Source organism: Carex rostrata, chromosome 11 (genome assembly GCF_964058835.1).
Source record: "Carex rostrata chromosome 11, lpCarRost1.2, whole genome shotgun sequence".
Lineage (NCBI taxonomy): Eukaryota > Viridiplantae > Streptophyta > Magnoliopsida > Poales > Cyperaceae > Carex > Carex rostrata.
In genome coordinates this window covers 12,892,366-12,911,111 of record NC_135928.1, presented here as the reverse complement: position 1 = coordinate 12,911,111, position 18,746 = coordinate 12,892,366, and the positions used below count along the sequence as shown (strand labels likewise).

The following is an 18,746-nucleotide window of genomic DNA, read 5'->3' as shown; positions in this document are numbered from 1 at the left end:
AGCATGCAATCATTTAATAGATTTAAATTAAACATAGCAGATGGTCTTGAGATAACTATGTTATTATTGAAACATTAGTTAAGAAATAGTCATCATGTGAATGGGCATGATACTTTAGATATAATGTTGTGTTTACAGCAGTAATCAATTAGGTAAGGCATGGGATTTCAGAAAGAATTTTAGTTTTATGCTCTTAGAATAAAATAAGGATATCATGTGTTATCTTTATTTTCATTTTTTTTTTAATGATGAGAAGGCTTAATAAATAGTAGATGTGTTTTCTCATGCTCAAATAAGTTATTTTTACTTGTTAAATATCAAATCATTACTTGATAACTTACAGGAAGAACCTGGGGGTACGTACGATCGATATATATCACTACAACAATGTAGATACTTTTTGCGAGAGAAAAAACAAATTTATGACGGTACTCCCTCGCGAAAAGTACCGTCGCAAAAAGAAAAAGCTGAAGAATGAGAGTAGTCCGTCGCAAAAAGTCACTTTTTTATCCTCGCGAAAGGTGTCTCATTCTTGTTGTTGGGGCCTGCCCTAACCGCCAAGCAACCTCTAGGATCACCACTAGAAATTAGTTGAATTAGATAGAGGTTCCTAATTGATGCTTTTATATTCAACAGTTTTGCATAAATAAATTCATAAATTTTTCGTCCCTTTCACACAAAATATTATGATTTTCCCATCCTATTTTTTATTTCAATGGATAATTAACAATCTCCACAGATTGATTGAGCTAGCTTCCAACCACAATTCTACCGAATCAATAAATAAGCATAATAAGAACAATAAAAATTAAAAAGGGCAGTATGCACGAGTAGTGCAGAATCACTCAACAAGTAGGCAAAAGTTATCTTTTTTTTCTTTTTCTTTTTTTTTTCTGGCATCACCACTTACATTCAGACTTGAAATCTTCATAAATTTCCACTTGTTAATGTTTCTAATTATTTTTGCATCTTGTTTCAGTGGTAAGACTACAATCTTCTAAGATAAGTACAAACATACATTTGCAAATTTGGTGCACGAGTGCAATTTTGTGGGAACTACTGCCACTGCATGCAATAGTTTTATTACAATGTATCAACTTTTCTTACCATTTGTTTCTTCAGATTTAATGGTTAAAATCTTTTGGTTATGTAATATAGAGGATGTGAATTTACAATATGAGTCTCTAATACTTTTACAGTGAAGTAATCACATTTAAGATAAATTGAGGTACAATATTTACAAATATAATGGTCATGATATTTGTTTAGGACCAAATTAGTCAAAGTTATATATTTAGGAAAAATCAGTGTAGTTATGTATTGTTGCACTTTTGATTAAGACATCTAGCCACAAATAAATAAATGATCATTTATTTTATTTTACCATTATAATTTTATGTCTAAATTTTTAATTTATTAGGGTAAATTAGCATCTTAAAATTTATTTTTATATTACGAATTTGATATCTAAATTTTAATTTATCAGCATAAAATGGTCATCTGTTTTATATACTGGCTATCAACATAACATTGATTTAAAACATAGCCAACATATCACTGATTTAAAACATTCTTACGACATACTAGAAAGCTTTTAAACTTGGATACCGTAAATAATTAAGAATTCAAACATAACACTGCATTATATTAGCATGTCTCTCAATTTTTTAATAAATCTTATTTTTATTAGTAGGTTTTTTTATGAAAATATATCATTTTGTATCACAATTTTTTCCCTCCTATAATGTCCCCGTTGCAACGCACGGGCACTATACTAGTATATATATGTATCATTCACGTAAAATTTGTACACAGCTATATATACCTGTATATTATTGTAAACAGAGTGCCTTTTTAAGTCAACTTGATAAGACAAGGTGGTACTTATTTGGGTGGGGGGTTTTGTTAAAAAGGATTTTGTACAGTCTTATTCAAAGTCAAACCTAAATTATATGATTTGCTTGAAAATTCATGCGAACTGTTTAATTTTTTTTTAAATCTTATATAAATCTGTTTGCACGAATGTAACACGGATCAAACGATTTATCCTCGAGTTTGGATAAAATTAGTTCAAAGACTTTGGATAAAACCAAAACAGGTGGTTTAAGTCAACTTATTCACTCAAGTGAGGCTATGGTACTATATGCATGCATTGCACATATTGATTCTTGCTATGGTTTCAAATTTTCATTTTAAAAGTTCTAACGGTCAAATAATTTAAACCGTTCAATGTGATCTCCATATGAATATGTAATTTATTATGTTTAAAATTATTTTGTTTAAAATAAGTTATTTTGTTTAAAATTATTTCTCTTATGTATTATTGTATGATTTATTTTCTTAAGAGATAGGTTTATAAAATAAATCAATATCTTATTCATAATTTATATTTTGTCACATCTTTAAGATTTTAAACGATGTTACAAGAATGAAAGATTAAATTATATTATAAACAATATGTCAATATTGTATACATCGATCTATTTTACGCATCTCTACAAATTTAATTGACAATTTTTTTTAAAGGTTACTATTGGCTATTAACATTTTATCTTTATTTTTGACAAAAATTACTAAAGAATATGATATGATTACTTATGGAATTTAAAAGTGAATCGATTAGGAAAAAAATACTAATTGCAAATATATCATGAATATTCTTGACAAACAACTTATAATTAAAAAATATGACAGTATCACATAACACTACGATATAATAAAGTATACATCGGTCATACTACAGTTAATAAATTGTCTGCACTAATTTAAATTGATAAAATATCATACAAACTTTCTCAATATCATATTGAAAAAAAATCTCTCTAAGTTAATGATAGCTAATTAATATATTTCCTCATTAATGTAGTGAAATGATAACCTACAAAAAAAAATCATATTTTTTTTAATATAATCCTGACTGCAGCAGCCAAGGGTTGTACTAAAAATAAAATGCTTGTTACATTAAAAGAGAATTAACCATCATATTGTTTTCCATGAGCTTTTAGATTATTATACTTTTTTTGAAAGAGACACATATTTAAAGAGAATTAAAATTGATCGTAGTTTTTTTTTTAAATATTGTGTTGTCAACTGTGACATATTCCAAGTTGGAAGGCAAGCAATTACTAATAAAATAAGTGTTATTAACAGCTCAAACCGATGAATATCTAATTCGGACAAGGTTCAAAAACGGGCCTCGCTTATCCTGAAACTAAATCTGCCTACCTCTGACCAGCCCAGCCCAGCCCAATTCCAAATGACTAAATCCCAGCCAGCAGCCCAGCCTAGACTTCTATTCTGTTAATTATTTTTCGGCCCATAACTTCTAATATGCCCTACCCGGCCCGCTACCCTTTCCAAACCGCTAACCATTAACCAACCCAACCCGCTATCTTCTAAATCGCGGAGAGAGAGACAGAGAGGAGAGATCTGATCGCGGCGGAGAGAGAGATCTCTGTTTTGCTCTCCTCTTTCAGTGAGCGATGAAGATGAAGTGGAGATCTCTCTCTCTTCCCATCGCCATCTTTCTCGCCTTCTCTCTCCTCTGTCTATTTTTCTTCTCCTCTTACCCCCTCTCTTCTCCAAACTCTATCCCTATCCCTATCCCTATACTCCACCACCACCCTCTCAAGGTATATGTCGCCGACCTCCCTCGCTCCTTCAACTATGGCCTCCTCGATCAATTCTGGTCTCTCTCCACCCCTGATTCCCGCATTGCATATCCTAGCTCCGACCCGAACCCGAAACCGATTATTCCTGACCCAAGTTACCCACCATACCCCGATAATCCATTAATTCAACAGTACTCAGCGGAGTACTGGCTTCTTGGTGATCTCGAGACGCCTCCAGATTTGCGGGCGAGGGATTCAGCTGCTGTTAGGGTTTATGATTTCAAGGAATCGGATGTGGTTTTCGTACCGTTTTTTGCAACTTTGAGTGCAGAATTGCAGCTCGGATGGGGCAAAAAAGGGTATTTTTTGAAGAAGGATGAGAGCTCCAACTTGGATTATAAGAGGCAAAAGGAGGTTGTGGAGAGGATTAAGCGATCAGAAGCGTGGAAACGTTCAGGTGGTAGAGATCATGTTTTTGTATTAACTGGTAAGATAGAGGATTCCTGATCTGCTCTTGTATGAAACAATTTTAAATTGCATATATAATAAGTTACATATTTTAACAACAAAGTGATATATCAGACTAGTTAGTTGTACCGACTGGTATTCATTAGACCTTTAGCCGATACTTGCCAGTACTACGACAGCCTAAGTGGCACTTAGATGCAGTAGACTGTGCCGAAACTACTAGTTATAACAAGAACCTAGATGTACCACTTTCGTAAGAATGTCGGTTAGACAAGGAATTGCATTAATGCTTATCCATACCAGCACCAAGTTACTCTTTTAAGAATTTTAAGCAGCTTCATATAAACTACTAAAACAATATTGAGAAAAAAGTAGAAGGAAAAAGGAAAAACAAAGGTACCAACTAAACAATTCTGTAATAGCAACATCAGATTGGTACAGTCTGGCTTTATTGATGATTGAAATGCTTGACCTAAAGACAGTCCCTACTTGTATAATAAAGGCCATTATTATTTTTCTGTATTAAATCTTGCATTGGATGTTGTTGACAGCTCAGACCCAGTGGCCATGTGGCATGTGAAGGCTGATATAGCACCAGCCATTCTTTTAGTTGTTGATTTCGGTGGCTGGTACAAGCTCGACTCTCAATCCATGAAAAATGGTACGGTTCCAGAAAGGATTCAACACACGCAAGTATCTTTGATCAAGGATGTTATTGTACCTTACACACATCTATTGCCTACTCTACCTATTTCGGAAAACACAGTGACTCGCCATATATTGTTATACTTCAAAGGAGCAAAGCACCGTCATCGGGTTTGTCTCCCTTTACTTGAACTTACATTAGTTATCTTGTACCAAAAGTAAATGAAGTATGACTATTTTTAGGTACTGGTTTTTGTGCTCTGTCCTTACAATTAGAGTACATCAGTCTAGAATAGGCAAAACTTATATGCATAGCCACAAGCGTGAGAGGACACACAAACAAAAGCAGCTCACTAAGTATCACATTTTTCATTGGTAATACCACATACACTGTTTGGTATGGTACAATTAGGAGATCAAGTGTGTGTATCACAATGGATGCATCTGTTTCTGACTTTCTGTTAATTTGCTGGTGTGCGGGAACAATGCCAGTTTTATCTTGATTAGGAAAATAGACAAATGTGAGTATCCAATACAGTTTGTTCAACTGTACATTTTGGATCTAAAATTTATCAAACACAAGTATACAACACACAAGCACACACACACCCAAAGAAATTATAGCTGTCTTAGTTTTATTTTAGTATATGTTTATATCAGTATATCTGTATTTTTTGTACAAGTAAAATTAATATGTGCTGTGAGGCAAGCCCAGGCTGTTTCTGATCAGATCTAGGTCAGAATTGACTAAATCTGCAGCTTCTATAGGTCATTGGACTATATGCAAAGATGGTAGAACATTGGGTATAATTCTCAAACAACCTTGATCTGTTGACTTACAGGGAGGTTTAGTCCGGGAAAAACTATGGGACATACTACAAAATGAACCAGATGTGGTAATGGAGGAAGGCTTCCCGAACTCAACAGGCCGCTCTCAATCAATCAAAGGTATGCGTTCATCCCAGTTCTGCCTCCATCCGGCTGGTGACACCCCCACCTCTTGCCGCCTCTTCGATGCAGTCGCAAGCCTCTGCATCCCCGTCATTGTATCTGATAACATCCCCCTTCCATTTGAGGGAATCATTGATTATTCACAATTCGCCCTTTTCATATCGGAAAACCAAGCATTACAGAAGAACTATTTGGTGACTTATCTGAGGAGTATTTCGGAGAAAAGGAAGGAGAGGTTGAGGGCTAATATGGCGAGGGTGCAGAGTCATTTTAAGTTTGACAACGGGTTTCCTGGTGGGGTGGGCCCGGTGTTGAGAGATGGTGCGGTGAATCATATATGGGAGATGGTGTACCAGAAAGTGGCTAATGTGAGGCAGGCGATTCTGAGAGAGAAGAGGCGGCCAGAGGGAGTTGTGGTCCCTTTAAGGTGCCATTGTACATGATGTTTGTAGCACACGTTCTAATGAGCTGATCACCTTTTTTTGTTATTATTATTTTTGCTGATGAGCTAAGCTGATCATTATTGTAATTAATGTAGTGCACGGGTACAAGTAAATCATATCTGAAGGTCTTGATGATATAAATGTCATAACATTATGTAGTAAATCTAGCACGCTAACTGTCATTTAGAAGATTCATTCTAAATACTTGTGTATTGGATGACTTGTCAGATGTCAAACAACAAAAGTAGTCGTAGCAACGATAACAAAAATAAAAATAAAATTGTATTTGCTCTTCCAATAAATTAATTACTCTAGCTACCATGTTATTCAATTGGAGTAGAAAATTGGGGAAGTTTCAAAATTTTGTATTATGGATAACAGTCTCCTAATTCTCATTTTTCCGTTAGTTCATGTATTAACCAGAATTCTTCATTTACTTCTCTTACCCTTTTCTTTCTTAAGTTGTGTATTTATGCATATGCAATTTTTCAATTTTTCAACTGAGATTTAGTCTGGACTGAGATAGACAAAATAAAATAACCAGAACTTTTCTTAAGTTGTGATTATCTTTTAGTCTGGACTCTGGACTGAGATAGACAAATTAAATTACATGGATATACAAGGTCCATTATTTTGGCGACTGCTCTACCTTCGCCACTTATTAATGTGGAGGCCCACAAACTCATTAACTTGTTCTGATGCATTATTTTGTGATTTTGTCTTTCTTTTTAGAGAAAAGGTTTCTGTCCACTGGGTTTTGTCCACCATCTGTCCACAACCTTATCCAACTCCCGTTCTAACTGTCGGTCTCCACCTCGTCTTGCTATTTAAACACCCGATCCCTCAAATTAGAATTCTCAAAACTAATCGCCTCATCTTCTCTTCTCTTTGAATCAGATCGGTCTCTTCTCTTTGAATCCGTTCAGTCTCAAACAAATCAAAGCTCTGATCTCTCTTTCTCTCTTCTTTCTCTCTTTCTGATCTCTCATTCCGATCTCTCCTTTTCTCTTTCTCATCTCTTTTTTAGCACAAAACAAAACTGGATTACTGACTCGAATCGGCTGTAATTGTTGATAGAGATCTGGAAGATGAATACTGAATTACAAGATGTTCATCTCTATTAACAATTAACAATTACGGCCGCATATTCGCGTCAAAATGAGAGATCCGTTAATTTTGTGTCAACAATGAGAGATCTGTTAATTACGTTAGAATGAGAGATGTACACAAAAGATGAATATTTTCGACGCGAAGATGAATACTAGATCTCTATCAACAATTAACAATTATGACCGTAATTGTTGATAGAGATCTCTTTCTTCCAGATTTCTACAAGATGAATACTGGATTACAAGAGATGATCGGATCGGATCCGATCGGAAGATGAATACTGGATTACAAGAGATCATATTTCGACGGCAATGAAATCGTAATTGTTGTTTTTTTGTATTTACCTTCTCTGATACAGTTTTCCTTTGCAATGTCGATTTTAATTGAGATTACTGACTCGATCTCGTTTTTTATACATGATCGCAATGGAACCTTCAATCGTGGAGCGCGATCGAATAGAAGTTGTTTTTGTTGAAGAGCACGGCAAAATTCAAATCTAGTAAGTTATTTCTATTGAATTTGTTGTTTTTGTTGTATGCAGTAACAGATCTAGCATTTCAAATGAAATCTGGAGGAAAGAGATGATAGAGAGGCAATATGGAGTATTGATCTGTTAATTTTATTGTATTGCCCCGTTAATTTTACAGTATTCATCTTGTCATTTTACAGTATTCATCTTGTGAAAATCTAGAGAAAATAGATGATAGAGAGGCGATATGGAGTATTAATCTGTTAAAATTGCAAAATATAAACCATAAAATAATACCATGTATACTCTAAAATTGCTAAATCTATACATACATCCATCATCACACAAAAAATATGTTCACCACAAACAATATTTATTCAACACAAGATAAAAATATTCACCGCAACATTCTTTTTTTTTTGAAAACTTGGTAGTAGCTACCAAGGTTCGTGAAGGGGAATCAAACTCTCGACCTTTTAATATAACAACTCTAGGACATTTTTCTAGCCAATTGTGCTACCTCCCCTTTCTCAAGGTGGCGTAATAAAACAGTAAAATAACAACTTGCTTAATAGCATAATTTTGAATGAATCCCTTTAAGTTGTTATAAAGGACATTACCACATCTGGTTCATTCTGAATGGATCCCTTTAATAAAAGTTGATTCAATGGTGGCGTAATAAAACAGTAAAATTAGACTGAACTATTAAATCAATAATTTTCAATGTGGCTTAATAAATAGTAAAATAATTCAAAAATTATAAAATTTGTTCTCCAAACACATTTTAATATAAATATTACATCTAACAGTTTAGATCTTCAAAATTTAAAAACAACTTAGTTGCACAGAACTTTAGAAATAATCAATTTAATATTAGCCAACGTCTATGTATATGTATATCATGTGCACTCTGACCCCTATTCGGAAAATGAGGCTTAACAGTTACCCCACACACACAAATTAATTTTGTACAGACTTTACCTCACTAGCATACACCAAGCAAAAGAAGTCTCTTTTATAGGCATATGCATGACAAAAGAAATATCCTTTTAAGAACTCACATGTTGCCGACATTTTTATTTTTACCCAATTTAAAAAATAATTTAATAATAATAACCTTGATCCAGGAACAATTTTAAAACTACCCAAGCCGTGGAAAAATTCCACGGTCCCAACTTCTTCTTTTTTACAAAACAGAATTTATTTTTTGAATTGAAATATTAGAAATGTTGAATATATTTCTTTAAAAATAGATGAAATACAATATAATTTGATTTATTAGAAAGACTCTAACAAATAACCCGGATCAACATTTTTCAGGTCGAATTTTTCGCGGCTGTAAGAAAAATTAATATATTTCATTATGTGTTATTATAAAAAAAAATTAAAATGCTTAGATTCTGAGTTATTGATCCCGGTTCAAAAGTCATTTCTAGGTAATACAGAAAATATTTTCATCCTCCTAGTACATTTCATTTCTAAAAAGTTGTATCTATTTTTGAAAAAAAATAAAAATTTTAAGTTATTTAATGATTGTTATTCAAAAAGAATTCTCAAAATAGATACAACTTCTTAGAAATTAAATGTACTGGAAGGATGACAATATTTTCTGTATTACCTAGAAGTGACTTTTGAATCGGGATCAATAACTCAGAATCCAAGCATTTTAATTTTTTTATAATAACACATAATGAAATATATTAATTTTTCTTACAGCCGCGAAAAATTCGACCTGAAAAATGTTGATCCGGGTTATTTGTTAGAGTCTTTCTAATAAATCAAATTATATTGTATTTCATCTATTTTTAAAGAAATATATTCAACATTTCTAATATTTCAATTCAAAAAATAAAAAATAAATAAATAATTATGTTTTGTAAAAAAAAAAAAAAGTTGGGACCGTGAAAAAATTCCACGGCTTGGGTAGTTTTAAAAATGTTTTTGGATCATGGTTATTATTATTAAATTATTTTTTTAATTGGGTAAAAATAAAAATGTCGGCACATGTTGCTTAAAATCTCTTGGGTTGCTGCTCTTTGTCTTCTCTCCTAAATATTATATTTATAGCAGTGAATGTGTAGAACTAAGGTGTTTCAAATGATTTGAATTTGTTATTTGAAGTCATTCTCATAAATTTTAGGGTTGAATTCACAGAAAAGCTGAATCTGGTGAACTTAAGAACACCCTAGTTCTACTCATTATTATGTAGCTGATGAGAGGATATAGATTATAACCAAATATGCAATAACTGAGATTGTTCATTGGCTCACTAGATTTTGTTCATACGGAAAGAGTATTGTTTGTTCTAAGTGGAAATACAGCAAATTTATGTGCCTGGCGGTTACCTCTGCTCTCGCTCTCCTGCTCTCCTGCTCTCTAGTTAATATAGATCACACATGACATGCTCCAATCAAAAGAAAAAAGATCACACATGCACAGATTACAGTGATATGTTACTTTTAGCAAAAATAAGGAAGATTTAATTTAAGAGATAAAGTAATTATTTTTCAGTCTTATTACTTTAGAAAGCCTTTAATAAAAGTTGACTCATATATCCGGTCATCCCTTTTCACTTTTAACCTATTAATTAAACATTGGATCTCTCATTAACTAATTAAGTAGATTCTTTAGAGAAAGCAACGAAAATTATTACAAATTAAGTGAATTTAGTAGTCACATTGTTATCTTATACTATTATATATTGTATTTGTGCTTAATTGGTTGTTATTCATTATCATCTATTCTGAATTCTGAAACCAAAGTAGCAAAAGGACAAATTAGCTATAATTTTCAACTCACATGATGAACCAAAAATGTTTTTGCCTCTATGGATTCATTCTTCAATCACAGTCGAAATGCACCAACACTCTGTACAATCTGGCCTCAGGCGCTTGGCTTAAGTCATGCACAACAGCTACAGAAAAGTATAGCAATATGAGGCTCACGTGTTGAATCAAAAGAATAGCCTAGGGAATTAAAGTCATATGTTATGTTGATCCAAAGAAGCATCGTGTCTTTGCCCATATGGATTTATTCTTCAATCACAGCGTAGGCTAGTACCAGCACACTGGTACACTTTTGGCTCAAGCGTGACAACGACTCGATACAATAGTACAATATATACCAACTGGTCCCCTATTTGCGCTCTGTTGGTTAGTTAGGCCCCTGTTTTGTGCATTCTCCCTATCAAGTTCACATGTTATCTCAACTTCATTACATGACAGATTGTACAGTAGAATAAAGCAACCAAATAGTGCCAGACTAGGCCCTTTCTTATCGGTATTAACTGTAGAATGATTTAACCAATCAGTTTTTTGCGTGCTGATTCTTCAATGGAAGGAAACCAAAATGATATTAGAAAGATACCGGTTGGGTGGGGAACAATTAACTACCAGTGTACCACAAAATAAAATTTACAATGTCTTAATTTATTAGAAAAGTTCGTTTGGTTTATATCTCAAGTTGTTTCAGATAATGTTGCTGTTTTCTGTTTTGATCTTTAGTTGTCTGTTTTGTTTCTAGACACTTATATTTTGTTATTCAGGTTGTGAAACTTTCTTATTTTGTATGCTGTACCAGTCGTTTGGTACCAATTACCAAACAAAAACATTGCAAGTTGGTTTCAATATGAAATTGGTGGATATATTCCACTTTTATAAAAAGAAAAAAAAAATATCATAATCAATTACAAAAGTAAAGTTTACATGGTTAGATGAACTCAACTAGTACTCAGCTTTATTACATTAACTAGACCTCGAAAACCCTAGACAACTACAGTCAATGATCAGTGACCATTATAATTCCCCACCAATTTTCAAGAACAATCTAGAACCACACATCCTTTTTGAAAGGTTATTCGATAATTTTACACATGGACATGCACAAATATGTACTATGAAGATGCATAAAGCAAAATCCATCAGCATCAGCCTCAATTATTATAGTTCTTGAAGCAAAGCCTCAATTGAAGGTCGCTGACTTGGCACCTCATTTGTACATTTCAATGCAATATTCACCAAATTAGCTGCCTCGTTCTTTCCATAATTGCCCTTCAAATTCCTGTCAATAAAATCTTCAAAACCACCCAACTCAGGGACAAGCCTTAGATGGGACACATTTCTCCTACCACTAAGTATTTGCATTATCACCACTCCGAATGCATACACGTCACTTTTTTCAGTGAACCGACCAGTCGTTGTGTATTCTGGTGCTAGATATCCCATTGCTGCACTTGCTTTTAAGGATGAAAAGACCACATCATCAGCTAAGAGTTTGTGCAGACCCGACCCGGAAATCAACGGCCTGTAAGCATAATCTAGTAGAATTTTTTCTGCTGATATGGCTTGATGCACTAAAGATGGTTTATTTGGCTTAGTGCTATGCAAATATGCTATCCCTGGAATAGAGAGAGAGAGAGAGAGAGAGAGAGCTTGTTAGTCTTAGACTCTTAGTAGAAGGAAATTTGTGAAGACATCTAAAAGTTTGTAAATTTTATGGCCTTGGATACTATTTACAACAGGGTCCCCTGAGAATTGACTTTTTCCATCAGTGTCACAATTGGTAGGGATCGGTGTCCTTAATTATGGCAATATAACTACACGTGACCTACTGTGCAGATTCTCCGACCTACTGTGCAGATTCTTCATAAATGAATGAAAACTACACTGCTTTGAAAATACCAAAAGACGCAGGTTTTATCTAGAGGATTTCACGGAAAGAAACAAAATTAACATTCATATCCATATCCATGAAAATTGGCCTAAATAAACAAAAGTAAAATTCGAAGGGTCCGTACAAGTACCTAGATGGGGAGTTCAAAAACACTACCTAACTAATAACTATTCTAAATTGACTTTCCTTGTTATAAGTGTGTCCAAGCAAATTGAAATTAAACCATGTTTTGTGTTACATTAGTGTTTGCTGATGCAAAGGTACTATGTATGTCATGTACATTTATACACGTCATTGTTTGTCTTCTGTTTTTTACATACTTGCATGTAGGCAGCACAAATGAATTTAAATATAACTTTTTCTTATATGTTTTTGAATAAATTTATTGTGTGTGTAAGCAGATTTTTTTAAGAAATAAAAAGAGTTTACCTTTAGCAATTCCCTTGATAATAGACACCCTAGTTGACCAATCAATAACACATACATCTCTCTCGCCATCCAAATCCAGATACTTAACCAAACTCCCATTTGGCACAAAATCATACACCAAGAAGCATTCTCCTCTTCCACTTGAGCAACAGAAACCCCTCACGCCAACTACATTCTCATGCTTTAACCCCAATACCAGTATCAAACCCTTCAGGAACTCAGCCTCCTCTTGCTTGCAACTGGTTTGATTAATTCTTTTTACCACTACATTAGTACCATCTCTTAGTGTCCCCTTGTAACTTGTGGTAAAACCAAACTGACCTCCTCTCTTTCCCAGTAAATTTGTTTCTGAAAAGTACTGTGTGGCACACTGCACCTCCTCTAAGTTGAACTTGAAACTCTGTGAAACAGCTTTTTCACTGGATAATGGGTCCCAGCAAGAACTGTATTCGATACTAATAAGAGAACTAGGGCTCCTTTGTAGGGATCCATTTGGTTTGGTGGATTCATTGGCCTTGTTTTTATTGTATCGGTACCGGTACCAAGTGAAGATAAAGAGGCCAGCAAGTACACTTACAGCAAAGAATATCAGTACAGTGGCAATTGCAACTACCGAGGAGGAACTTAAGGAATTGCTTTTGCAATGTGGTTTGGTGCACTTAGCGTTGAGTTCAGATGAGACAGAGGTGTTATTGGGTGTCAATCCTGCACTGAATGGTTTGGGTCCATTATGGCTTGTCAGGTCAGCTTCCGTGCAGACTCGGAGTGTAGAGAAACTATTGCTGCATAGACCAGTGTTGTTTTCATATTTGAACCCCTGTTGTAATCTCAAGAATTCTGTGTAGACCATTTAAAAATACTAGTTAGAAGCAAAGAAAGTAAATTCAACCAAAAAAAAACATGCAGTGCCGAGCCAAGTAGAAAGTATAATTGTAGTTAAATTCTAATGCTAGGGTAATTTAAAAAAAAAATATGCTTCTAACAAAAAATAAAATATGCTTGTAAAAAAAAATAATGCATCAAGTATCACTAACCTAATGATTTAAGTTGCGTTTTAGAGGTAACGTATCTTTTATATGAGAAAATGCAGTGAATTACTGATGAAATTTAAGAGTACTTTTTTTATTTTGTCCCGGTCTAGCAATTTTTCCGCCACTACCTTAGAAACATGTAAGCAAGTTCTTCCTCATGCCAGACTTGACAAGTTCGATATCGATTGGAATGTTAAAAGATACAAGAAGAGTTTGTTTGGAAAACTCTCTTATATAACAAAACATGCGTAGCTGGTTCGATAGACACTTCCACAGTGATACAGGTAAGTACAAGCAAGGTAGCATGTATTTACAGCAATAACAACCAGAGTTTAGACAAAAGGAAGAGGAAATACCAGGTGGAACACTGCCAGAAAGAGAATTATTTCTCACATCAAGAACCACCAATCGAGGCAACTGAGCCAGACGAACCGGTATAGAGCCAAAAAGCCGGTTAAAGCTCAAATCGAGTCGAGTCAACTCAGTCAAGTCACCAAGACTAGCCGGGATTGCACTACTTAACCAATTAGATTGCAAGGCAAGCACATTCAGTCTCTTCAATGAACCAATTTGTGTGGGAATGCTCCCTGTTAGCTGGTTGTAGCACAACTGCATCACTACATTATATAAATGGGGAAAAATGTGAGATGAACTTTATATTTCCTTAATATCTATAATTGTTTAATGTTTCATTTTTATTTTAAGCATTGCATTTTCTATACCTGTAAAATAGCAGACATTATAAAATTACAAATTATTATTAATTTACGATTGATATTGAAACTTACAAAGATTACAAGTAATAAAAATATATAAACAAAGATAAATTTATCAAGAATATTTTGGTCATTTCATACTTAGATTGAGCAATAAATAGTAAATTAACTGCCTTGGGAGGTAGTGGCTAACTTGTCACTAAACAAAAGTTTGGAGGCCTCCTATGATATTTACCCCAATAGTAAATGCTCCTATGCAATTTTAGAACAAAACTATTTATTTTTAAGATATTCTGAATTTCTGATTTTATGTTTTCAACAGTATGTTATATATGACATTTTAATATAAGGAGTTCTTTTCAGTTTTGGCACAATGCAGATGTTTTTTTAATATTATTTTGTCTCAAAGGATAAAAATAGGAAATGTTGTGCAAGGACAAAAAAAAAGGAAGAAATACAAGCAATTGAAAACATATATTTGTGATTATTTTTACAACTACCAATTTCCAAAAAATAGTGGACATATGTAAATATGTGAGTGAAGAGGTCGTTGTAGACAGAGCAGAATAATAAATGAGAATCTAGTAGGTAAATGTAAGAAACCTGAAACTTATGTGATCGACAAACGGTAAATCAATTTTTACCGTGGTTATCAAATTTCTTTGCTTTTCGCACTGAGCTTCCAACTCCCAAATAAACCAAAATAACAAAAGAAGAAGACAAAACTTATGATTATGAATAACTAGAAAATTGTGTTATTATCAGTACCCAAAAAAAAAAAAAAAACATGATCTTAAAAGTGCATCATTAAAAAGTGGAATAGTAAAGGTAGAACAAAAGTCAAAAGGCTACTATTAGGCTAACTTGTAATAAATTTTAAATACCAAAAATCAATTGATTAGTTGACTTGAAACAAAAAAAACCTTGTAAACTAGCCATATTTCCGATCTCTGAAGGAATAGTTCCAGTGAGATTATTCTGATTAAGATATAAATCAACAAGCTCGGTCAAATTGGTGATCTCTCTTGGTATCTCCCCTTTCAAGCTATTGTAATGGAGATACAACCCATTCAAGCACTTGAGGTGTGACAAGGCTGGAGAGAGAGAACCCATTAAACCTTTCCCTTGTAAAGAGATATTAGCAACTTTGCCATGCTCATTGCAAGCTACCCCTTCGAAATCCATCTTGCATGGATCGCCATTGCTTGACCATGAGCTCAGGATTCTACCATCTGGGTCTAGAGAGGTTTTCAGCTCCATTAGAGCTCTCAGCTCTGGGTTGGCGTAAGCGGAGGAGCAGAGTAGAGAAGTGAGAATGAGAAAGGAGTGTACTAGAAAGTAACCCATGAAAAAGAAAGGAAAAGAGCTTCTGTTTACTCTCTCTCTCTCTCTCTCTCTCTCTCCTTTGAAGGAGAAGGAAAAGGTTAATGGTGTGTACAAAAGAGAACGAAACGAGGTGTTTTCCAAGAATTAAAAAGAGCTGAGAAAGTGTCATTCTCTGCAGCATAATATCAGTGGACGCGGTCTACAAGTGATTGCAACAATTATAAGTGCAGCCAACATTCTTTTTTTAATCCGTGGTTACAAATGAAAATATTTGTATGATGTTATAATTCATCTTAAGTCATTATTGTTTTGCAATGAAATTAATTAAGATACACGAAATAGTATGAAATAAATTATAATAAATTTTTGTAAGTAAATAAAACGGAGTTGTAGAGATGAATTCAAGTAAAGCTGTGTTTCACAACAACGAGAAGAATTGTCATTAATGGAAAGAGAAAGGGAAAAGAACGACGCCATTTCATCTCATCTTCACACCGATTTAGGAGTGATGGATTTCGTCAAAACTTCACAAAGTATTTTCCTTTGTACTGGAGCATTCTCCTTCGCTCTCTTTTTATTTCATCTCTTTTGAAGCAAGGTGGATCCACGGACCTGACGAAATCTCCCCTCCGCCCGTGTTTCTCTCTTCCCCTCTCCTCGGTTCTACCAGTCTGGAGCACACCCTTTAAAAAAAAAAAAAAAAGCAAAAGTTTACAGAATAACCCGTAGACCAAGTCCAGCTATGAATTCTGGCACTCGTACATTTCTCTTGGGGGAATCATGGTTGGACTTTTGGGGTGGTCTCCACTCTTCACAGTGAATGCTACTTAAACACGAATTTCAGTTCTATTTATCCTTGTTTTGTAAATAAAATACATATTTATGCACTTGGCTTGGTGCAGCGTAATTTCTTAAATCGATGTACAAGTTTGATTGCATGTGGTCGATATCTAGGTTCGCTATCGATATTGAAAGTCTGACAAGCACGTCGAAACTAGAAAGATAATAACATGCTCTTAGTTAATTATTTTACTTAAACTTGATAATGTTGACTAATCGACTTTACTCGCATGTTGCATGTGAAATAATTTGCTGAGTACTCAGAAGCACCTTGTCTCTTACTGCTTTTAATAACTTATATTGATAGTTATTATTTATCTTTCTTTTTTTTGAAATTGCTTGACAGTGGCTACCAAGTTTACAATAAATAAATTTGTTTACAACATCATTATTCAACCTCTCAAAACTAAGAACTCAAAATAAAAAGAAACTCAATACTGCAACATATTCTTTCCTCCAAGGCATCGAATCCACAGTTTTGTTTCTGCATGAATTGTTCTCGCTAGCAACCAAGGGGACATTCTTTTGCTTCTGAAAATGAATTCATTTCGCTGCTTCCAAATTGCCCATAATACCCCCATAAATCTTGTGGCCCATACTCTTTTATAATTGAGATCGGATTCTATGTACATCGAATTTATAATTTTTTGTGGGAGGATTACCCTCACTTTATGGTTTGAGAATTGAGATAAATTTCAACCGATTTGGAATTCGGGCTGTCATAGGGGTAGTATTATTGGGCTTTGAGATTCATACAAGTTAAAAAGAGCGGTCCAGATCTACTTATCGTATATTGGAGAGGATGTGAATTCTAAAAATTGAGGGTGCATTTGGTTGTCTAAGGAATAGCAGGGTTAGTTGAGTTAGCGACTATTTCATGTTTGAATGAAAAAGTAGCTATTTTCAATACTTGGGTTAGCTCAAGTTAGTGTGCTATTCCGCTAACTCAATATTTTGTTGGGTTAGCGACTATTCCAAATTTGAGTTAGCACGCTATTCTCAATAACCTCACTCTCAATCCAAACGTACTCTCACAGAAAAGTGTAAAAGCCTTTAGGGGCAGATCTATGATTTTTGTCGGAGGAGCAAAAAAATATTTAAATAGCTAATCGGATTTAATTCACATTAACTAATTAGCTACTCGATAAAAAACAATGCTTTGACTTATACTTTCTAATACTTTGATTTATAATTTCTAATGCTCTAACTTATAATTCTAATTATCAATCATAATTAAAAAAAAATTGATTTAATACTAAATTTAACCCTAATTACATATAAAACATTCAAAGAGGCAAAAAAAAATTCAGGGGGAACAAAGTCGATCAGAACTAATAGATCACCACCAAAACTCAAAATCCAAGAAAGACGGTTGCTCCCCGTTGGACCATGTGGGTCCGCCCCTCAAAGCCTTCTCATTTTTGTTTTAAAAATGCTATTTGTTGAATTGTATAAAAGATTATTATTATAATATAAGGTTGTAATAATTAAGAAATTTGGATTTGACATTAAATTTAGTACAATAAAAGTTAAAAAAAAATATAATGAAATTCATGCAAAAAAAAATATATGTATAATAATGTTAGAAATACACGCATCATTTAAAAATAAAAGAGAAAAAAAATTGTGCTAGTAAAAATAAAAAATAAAATCAGAAAAATGAAAAACACGTACGCATGGCAGGTATATGCCAATTGACAATTCAGTATAATAACTGGCAATCATCCATTCTAAATTATAATTAATGGTTTTTATAAATGTCCAATGATAATTTCAAGGACGGGAATAAATCTAAGATTATATTTTCAAATTTCTCAGAAAAGCAAAAGAGTTTGGTATGTATGAAGGTCTGAAGGACCAAAGAATTCCTATGTATCTTTTGTATATCTTGGGTTCCGATTTTTTTATTAATGCCCTAAACACTAAATCCTAAATCCTAAATTTTAAATTAAAGTTTACACACTCCGAATTGCAAAAAATAAACACCATTTAGGACCTCAAAATTACAATTGAAGTTTTTGAAAAATAATAGTAAG

The 18,746-nt window shown here is 33.6% G+C and overlaps 2 protein-coding genes and 1 long non-coding RNA gene across 3 annotated transcripts; 2 read left to right on the top strand and 1 right to left on the bottom strand.

Moving 5' to 3' along the window:
- Positions 1 to 537: 537 nt before the first annotated feature.
- Positions 538 to 1,234, top strand: LOC144561940 (uncharacterized). The gene is made up of 2 exons (XR_013513944.1): positions 538 to 606; positions 980 to 1,234. It is a non-coding gene; the product is annotated as an uncharacterized LOC144561940 (long non-coding RNA).
- Positions 1,235 to 3,436: 2,202 nt separating this feature from the next.
- On the top strand, positions 3,437 to 6,259 carry LOC144562346 (Exostosin family protein). Its single transcript, XM_078311559.1, has 3 exons — positions 3,437 to 4,098; positions 4,636 to 4,895; positions 5,567 to 6,259. The coding sequence occupies exons 1-3, from the start codon at positions 3,483 to 3,485 to the stop codon at positions 6,116 to 6,118; spliced, it is 1,428 nt and encodes a 475-aa protein (XP_078167685.1). The 5' UTR covers positions 3,437 to 3,482; the 3' UTR covers positions 6,119 to 6,259.
- Positions 6,260 to 11,365: 5,106 nt separating this feature from the next.
- Positions 11,366 to 15,994, bottom strand: LOC144562334 (Leucine-rich repeat protein kinase family protein). Its single transcript, XM_078311543.1, has 4 exons — positions 15,468 to 15,994; positions 14,185 to 14,445; positions 12,798 to 13,634; positions 11,366 to 12,093 (listed from the first exon to the last, which is right to left on the bottom strand). Exons 1-4 carry the CDS (start codon positions 15,889 to 15,891, stop codon positions 11,636 to 11,638), a joined length of 1,980 nt encoding a protein of 659 aa, XP_078167669.1. The 5' UTR covers positions 15,892 to 15,994; the 3' UTR covers positions 11,366 to 11,635.
- Positions 15,995 to 18,746: the final 2,752 nt, after the last annotated feature.